Genomic DNA, 7,684 nt, shown 5'->3' with positions numbered 1-7,684 from the left:
CACGGGTGGGTTCATGGGGCACAAGCACACAGCCCTGCGCCATGTGCAGTGAGGTGCTGAACAAGCAATGCTCACCAGAGACCGAGGGACTCTTTGCTCTTGTCATGTCAGCCCCTGGGGTGAGTGCCAGCTCGGGGAGCCCCTGTGTCCTGCTGCCAGACACGTGGGCAGTGCTGTCCCAGGCCATCAGCCCCACACCGCCATGGTGACGCCAGCCAGGGGTCGGTCAGCTGAGCATCAGGGCTGACACAGGGGCCAGGCCCCACGTGGCCTCAGTGGTGCTGTGGGTGCCTGACCAGGCAAGGGGACTGGCACGTGTCCCAAGTCTCAAGGCCTGAATCCCAAAGTGCACACCCACTCTGTTTTCCAGCCGCTCCGACCATCTCCATCCCGAGAAAACCAGTCGTGGCCGATGCTGAGACCTCCCTCCTGTGCCACGTGGGGCGGTTCTTCCCCGAGGACGTGGACGTGGCGTGGCTGAGAGATGGGCAGGTCCTGAAGGGCTCCACCCGCTCCAGCCCCCAGAGGAACGCGGACGGGACCTTCAACCTCACCCTGACCTACACCTTCACCCCCGCCCGCAGCGATGCCGACCGTGTCTTCTCCTGCCACGTCCGCCATGCGGCTCTGGGGCAGCCGCTGCAGGAGGACGTCGCCCTGGACATCCGAGGTGAGATCCCACACAGGGACCTGCCTGCTGCCCTGAGTCTGGAAGTGCCCTGGCCCCCTCCCCGCGGTAGCACAGAGCTGCTCCAGGCCAGCGTGCAGGCAGCCCGGAGCTGCAGACCCGCATGTTCTGGGGCTGTATTAGCCGGCGGGAATGCCCCTTCCCTCCCGGAGGAGCTGGAGCACCAGGGAGCAGAAGGACACAGGCTTGAGGGTCCTCCCGGGCTGCTGCGTCCAGGCCCATATGTTCCCAGTCCGTGGGCGGACGGCAGGGACCCCAGCATCCCAGAGCAAACCCTGGCCCACGACTGTGAGGGCAGCAGCTGGGGCACAGTGGATGCCAGGCCACGCACCAGAGGCAGCTGCAGGGGAGCTGAGGCCCAGGCTGCGCCCTGCCCCGGCAGCTGGAGGGAGGAGGGGATTGCAGGTGGGAGCTGGGGCAGGGGTCTCAGGCAAGACCCTGCTCCCACCCGAAAAATGCTACAAGCTTAGGTCTGACTTCTCTCCTCTCACTACTGAGCGCAGCACCGGATCAGACTGGAGCCGTGGTTGGAGCTGTCCTGGGGATCCTGTTCGGAGCAGGAGCTGCGGCTGCTGCAGCCTTTTACTTCTGGAGGAAGAGAAGAAAAGGTAGAGAGGGACGATGCTGTTGGGCTGCAGGGTGACAGAGGGAGGGGATGAGCCAGGGAGTGGGAGGCACCCGTGATGCTGGGGTGCAGGGGCCTGTCCCCAGGCAGGTTTCAACCCCGTGGTTCCCAGCCCTGAGCTCAGACCTCAGACGGGACATGTCTCCCCGATAACCCCAGGCTGACCGGTGTCCCGTGTGTTGGTTGCTTGGCCCCCAGGCTGGAGGGTCTCCTACAATGTCGCAGAGGTGCAGGTGCCGGCGCGGTGCCTGCTGGGTCAGGAGCTGACCCTGCGCTGCTCCATGGAGGGGACGTTCCCCGAGGACGTGGCCGTGACGTGGGAGAGGATCCACAGCGAGGACAGGACGGTGCCGGCGAGCGCTGGGGACCGAGAGAGCCCCGAGCACCAGCCGCTGATCCCCGCCCTCCCCCCGGGCTGGGGAGTGACAGAGGAGAGAGCCGGGACCCGCCTCATGTCCTCCCTGACCTTCACCCCCACGGTGCAGGACGACGGGGCGCGGGTCTGGTGCGTCTTCCTCCACGAGGGCACACGGATCCGAGAGGAGCGAGTGTCCCCGGAGATCCGGGTGTGGGGTGAGTGCCAGCGCCCCGATGCCACCTCCGGGTGCAGCCAGGGCCTGATTCTGTCAGGGCAGGGTGCGGCTGGGAACTGGTCAGCTCTTGGGGGTGTGCAGGCCTCGTCCAGCCCCATGCAGGTCCCTGGCCCAAACATCCACTCCCCCAGGTAGGATCCTGGCATTGCCCGCAATAACCCCCCGCTGTCTCCCCAGCCCGGCCGCAGGTGTCGGAGATCCAGGTGTTGCCCAAGTGGGACCCCCGCGACAAGGTGCCGTTCGCTGTGCAGCTCCACAACTTCTACCCCCGGGAGGTGCCCCCGCTCCAGTGGGGCTGGGACGGGGCCGGGAGCTGGGGGGCAGACCCCGCGCAGATAGACAGGAACGCGGACGGCACGTTCACCGCGACGAGCGTCTGGAGAGTGCCCAGCCGCAGCCTGACCCGGCCGGAGCTGCGCGTGCGAGTGTGCGTCCAGCACGGCCCCGGAGAGCCCCCGAGCGAGAGAGAGCTCAGCCTGAGGGCCGCGGGTGAGGAGGGGCCGTGTCCGGGGGTCCCAGCCCCGCTGCAGGGGTGTTGGGTCTGGGTGGGGTGTGAGGGGCCGCGGCTCCCCTGACGGGGCCTGTCCCTGCCTCTGCCTCTTCCCTTCCCCAGGGCTCCTGCGGCCCCCGGACGTGTCCGAAATCTCCCGGACCGAGTCCGTGGCCAAGGGGAAGGGAGTCACCCTGAGCTGTCGCATCATGGGGCACTTCCCGGGGGAGCTGAGCGTGACCTGGCTGCGGAGGGGCAAGGGGGAGCCCACTGCTGTGACCCTGCGGGACGCGGCTGAGTGGAGGGTGGAGCCCGGCACGGCCGTCCTGGCACGGGACGGGAAGAGCTTCCAGCAGGAGACCAGACTCACCCTCTTGACTGCCAAGGAGAAGGGGGCAGAGTACATCTGCCGCGTGGGACACCTCGCCCTGGAGACCCCCATCGAGAGGCGCAGCGGTAAGTGGTGGGAGAGGACAGGCCCGGCGGCCGTTCTGGGATAAGGGTCCTTGTCGTGGGCCCCGCTCTGGGCCTGGTCGTGGTGGGCCCATCGGGGAGCAGACCCGCCTGTCCCCCGGCCCGGCCCAGCCCAGAGGGGTCAGGCTCTGACCCCCCGGCCCCGCCTGACCCCTCGCTCCAGGCCCTCCCGGCGGCCGTCTGGGCCAGGCGGTGCCCGGGGCGGTGCTGGCTGGGCGAGGGGAGCCCGCAGCAGAGGCTGCCAGGAGCTGGGCTGAGGCGAGTTGGTGCATTTTGTGTGCCTGGGACGGGGGCTGCCCACTGACATGCTGCTCCCCCCGGCGCAGAGCCCCTGCGGCCTTGTTTCCTGCTTCTAGATCCAGGTCCTGGGCTGTTGGGGAACTGCTCCCCCCGTCACCCCGGGAAGGCGGGGGGGCACCAAGTGCTCTCAGCGCCAGGGGCTGTGGGGAACGGGGCTCTTCTCACGGCTCAGGGATCCTCACTGCCAGCGGGAGATCTCAGCTACACACCAACACTGTGGAAATGGGAGACTCCAACCTGGTTTGCCCCGTGGCCGTACGGCTGGGTGCAAGTGAAACTCGGGGTGTCCGAACGCCCAGCCTCTGGCCTTGGGCCTGTACTGAGGATTTGGGAGCACCTGGCAGCCCGGGCTGGGGTGGAGGATGCTTCCCGGTGGCAGGACCACCTTTGGTTCTCAAATGACTCATGGATTTGGAATTGATTTGACTGATTGGACTTGGAACATGGAAAATTTTCCTTAAAAACTCCAAAACAAACAAAAAAACGGACCACGTGTGTCAGGACATGCTCCCAACCCAGCCCGACTCCCCCAGCTCCAATTCCTCTTTCAGACAGAGACTCCACTTCCTGAGGAGCAGGCTTCATCCTGGCGCTGGCGCTGGCGCTGGCACTTGCACAGCCCCCATGCCCCAGCAGCAGATGCAGCCCACGGCCCTGCCTGACCCCCAGGAAGCCCCGAGGCTCCGGCTCTGCCCACAGGCCCCGGACAGCAAGTCACGGGCTCGCTCTGCTTGATTTTTAGGCCATTAAACATCCAGCACAGCCTGAAAGAGCTGCGGAGGGAGGAGGCAGCGAAGTATAGAAGCAGCATCACTGGCACCACATCTCGTGCACCCACGCTGCAACGTGAGGGATGGTCCCCATGGCTGGGCTCTGCGCTGGGCTGGGGCATCGGGCTGGGACACGGAGCCTAGGGCCTGGGGCGTCCACACTCCTGTCCGAGGGAGGCTGCTCCTGGTGTCGTCCCTCCCACGTGTGGTCTGTGCAGTGGAGCTGGGCAGGGAGCCCAGGGCTGGGGCTGCCCCTCGCTCCCTGTCCATAGGGGCCCAGCCCTGCGCAGCCCGTGGGCTGTGTTACCTGTCAGCGCTGGGTTCCCGAGGGAGCCCTGGCACCCAGCTTGCTGGACTTACAAAGAACTTTTCCTAGCCCCCCACCACACACACACACACCCAACCAGAACTAAGTGGAAGAAAAATTCAATAGGCATCTTGGAGCATACATCCCGGTCCCACTATGGGAGGCCTATTTAAACTTAATTGACTGAAACTCAGTTGTCGGGTTAGGAAACGCTGAGGCAAGAGACCGAGTCAGAGTGGGTGCGATGACAGTTGAACAGTGGTTCAGGGTTTCTCACGACGTCCAGCCCATTGGAGCCCTGGCCACAAGTGTGGTCATACTTTTCCCGGGATGACTGGTGGAAGTCGTCCCCACAACGTTTACGAACGCTCCAAGTGATCAGTCCCCTTAAGTCTGTTCAAAGACGACAGTAAGATCTGAAAGTCTTGCTAAGCCGAGGCTTATTCACCACGGGTTAGATACAAAACCCCGATGCTGACTTCCCAGTGTGAGCATGGCTAGGCCAGCTGAGAAGACCCAACGGGGTATCCCTTCCAGTGTATCTTCTGTATTCATAATCCTTTCCAGCTGGCTCCTGCTTACTCCTTAAAACTTGCTGTTTTTCCTGGTTGTTCATCAGTTTCTTGAGATCTTCCAAAGCAGATAACCGCAGTCACTGAAAAACATAATACATGTGCATTAAAACTGTTCATAGAACAGGATTTTCCCTGTCGTTGACGGCTTGGGACCCTCTTCATTTACACAATGAAAAGAATGTTTTCAACGGGCTGGACTAAGGGCATAAGAAAGCTGTAAGGCAGCAGACAGTGTGCTTCAAGAGGGAGAAATCTCTCTGACACCATCCGCTGTCATTGTCAAGAAGCTGGGAGAAACATCCTCTCTTCCGGCCCCTGTTTAACCTTCAACAATTGTGCTGGGAGCTTCGCCTGCCAACAACACACCCTTGCACGCCCATCACTACTAGTACCAATATACATTTTATGTACTTAGCAATAAGTAACTTTTACAGTCAAACTGGTGGTAACCAGGCACATTTTCCCTTTTCTACCTCCCCTTCCCAACTTGCTCTGCAGCAACGCTTCTTTTCCCTAAGCCAAAGATCCCTGGGCAGCCCAGAAATACTGTGGGGCCCGCTCATCAAGAGCGACCACTACTAGGACAGTTAGGGTCAAGATTGGGAAGTGCTGAGTTTGAGACGCATACGGGGATCAGCTTGTACAGGCCGATTGACCCAGTTTGGCTCTCACGTGCCCTAATGAACTGAACGCAGGCCCATGAGGGGGTCAGCTGGACACCCAGCCCGATTCAGAGGTCTTCTGTTCACCTGCGTGCTTGTGTCTGACTGCAGTTTATTGTTACCTTAATGAACTGATTCCTGGCTTATGAGCGTGTTAGCCTGTACATGCTGATCAACCCGGTCGGGTCGGGGTTGTGTGTGTGTGTGTGTGTGTGTATGTGACTGATTCAGTGGCTGGAGGAACCCAGCCCCACTGAAAGCGAGTCCTGCATGATAGCTCCATTGGGGGTGAGCACTTGCAGAAGGGAGACATACAGCTTCATATAGCAACACAGGTAACACAAGCAGCAAACTGACTGAATTACAAAGACCCCAGAAATGTCCCCCTAATAAACGAGCACACCCCAAGTGATGGGGAAGTCTGGTAACGAGGAAGAGACAGGTGGAGCTGAGCACAGCGACAGCAGCAGCAGCAGCAGGTCCTCCAACGGGAGCCGGAGGACAGCGACACAGAGGACAGGTGCACCGGGCAGGGGAGCCTGCAAGTGGGGTGGGGATGGAAGGAAGTGTTGCCTGGACTGAGGGACTGGGGTGGCCTGTGTGTGTTGGATGCTGCATCTCCCCCGTGCATCTCCCTGCACCCCCACCTGCGGTTCATCTTCATCCCGGGACAGCCCCAGCTCTGCGGAAAGCGCGGGGCGGAGGGCTGCCTGATTGCACAGTGCACGAACAACGTCTGCACGGTGTGCAAGGAAAAGGGGCATGAAGCCAAGCACTGTGAGGAGGAGGGAAGTCTTATCTGTGTGGAAAAGGGGCATATCTTTAAAGAGTGCCCTGGCACCCATGCCAATGCTGGGAAAGAGGAAATCAAGAGAAAGACCCCAGAAAATAAGTACCCCTCACAACACCCAACTAGTATCATAAAGGCAGAAAGGCCCCCCCCAGACACACACAATGCCCTCCTACAGCCACTGCACCCAAAGGGGCAGGACAGGAAGGAAGGAGGAAGGAAAGCCTCAGAGACACTGGAGGAAGCAAAGGAGCCGTTCTCTGAAAAGGGGAAGGAAGCCCGTGTGCGGGATGACATGACAGCGTTGGAAAAGATGATCGAGGAACTGAACAAACAGGTGGGGGAGAGGAACTGACTGAAGAGGTGGAAAGGACAGAAAAGGAGCAAAGAGAAAGGGAGACCCAAAACTTCCAAGGGGGAACCTAATAGTACCCCAGAAGAGGAGGAAGGGGGGAAGGCCCCGATATGGGAGTCCAGGCAGGAGAGCGGGAAACCCCAGACCCCCAGAGGAAGACCAGGACCCCTCGGTCATCCCCCCGCAAAGGGAGAGAGGAGACTGACCTCGAGCTCAGCCCAGACTGCAGGACAAGCAGTGGTGCCACAAAAGAGCCCTGGCAATGGAGGGCACAGACAGGGCAGGGGAGGAAACGAGCCTGGGAACCCTAAACCTCATCAATGGAAATGAGAAAGCTCCAGATGCAATCCCCAGCACACGCCTACTCGTGGGGGTCCTGGCCGCCTCAGTGAATGTGCGCAGCATGCTTAGGGAGGAGAAATGGGGCACCACTGAGATGGTCCCGGGGCAACTGCAGGCAGACGTCCTTTGTCTGCAGGAACGTGCCCTCCTGGCTCTACACACTATGTGGGTTGCAAGAAGCGGTGGCAACACGGCCCGTCCTTCTGGTCTGGGGACAGTGAGGGCCCGGCAATGGGGGACGCAGCGCTCCTGATAGAGGACAGAGAAATCACTGCAGGCAGGCTGCTGCAGGTCCCCCTGCAAACAGAAGGGACCTTCGAGCTCCTGAGTGCGTACGCACCAGCAAATAGGACCGTGAAACACGTCTTCCTCAGACATGAGGGTAGCGGTGCCCAGTGCCCGGTCAGCGATGGTCATGGGCAACATGAACGGCATCCTTGACGTGGGTGCCAGAGCCAGTGGAGGGCGAACGAAAGGACCAGACAGGTCCTCCAGGCTGGTGCAACAGCTCATCAGGAACACAGGTGTACACGTGTAGAAACACAGCGCCCTCAAGTTCGGCGTGAAGGCTTTGGGTAACAGGGAAGTGGCCTGAAGATTATTCAAGTATGCTAAGCACCCCATTCACTTAGGAGCCCAGCTTCAGATATGGAGCTTTTAAAATAATTTCCCCAACTGCTTGGACTAGTATTTTCTGAGGTCAGAGGGATGAG

General features: G+C 60.9%; 1 protein-coding gene across 1 annotated transcript; it reads left to right on the top strand.

Moving 5' to 3' along the window:
• Positions 1–41: 41 nt before the first annotated feature.
• LOC149851661 (uncharacterized) lies at positions 42–4,981 on the top strand. Its single transcript, XM_090030524.1, has 7 exons — positions 42–119; positions 253–670; positions 1,192–1,296; positions 1,512–1,886; positions 2,084–2,395; positions 2,520–2,852; positions 3,722–4,981. Exons 1-7 carry the CDS (start codon positions 42–44, stop codon positions 3,739–3,741), a joined length of 1,641 nt encoding a protein of 546 aa, XP_089886650.1. The 3' UTR covers positions 3,742–4,981.
• Positions 4,982–7,684: the final 2,703 nt, after the last annotated feature.

The sequence above is a fragment of the Crocodylus siamensis genome, unplaced genomic scaffold (genome assembly GCF_052110815.1).
Source record: "Crocodylus siamensis isolate JL-2025a unplaced genomic scaffold, ASM5211081v1 HiC_scaffold_566, whole genome shotgun sequence".
Classification (NCBI taxonomy): domain Eukaryota; kingdom Metazoa; phylum Chordata; order Crocodylia; family Crocodylidae; genus Crocodylus; species Crocodylus siamensis.
The sequence above is the reverse complement of the archived record's forward strand: the minus strand, read 5'-3'. Positions and strand labels throughout refer to the sequence as shown.

Coding starts and splice junctions, on each gene's coding strand:
- LOC149851661 (XM_090030524.1), top strand. CDS start 42: ATGTGCAGTGAGGTGCTGAACAAGCAATGCTCACCAGAGACCGAGGGA. Junction 1,887..2,083: donor CCCGGAGATCCGGGTGTGGG/GTGAGTGCCAGC, acceptor CTGTCTCCCCAG/CCCGGCCGCAGGTGTCGGAG. Junction 2,853..3,721: donor CCCCATCGAGAGGCGCAGCG/GTAAGTGGTGGG, acceptor TTCCTCTTTCAG/ACAGAGACTCCACTTCCTGA.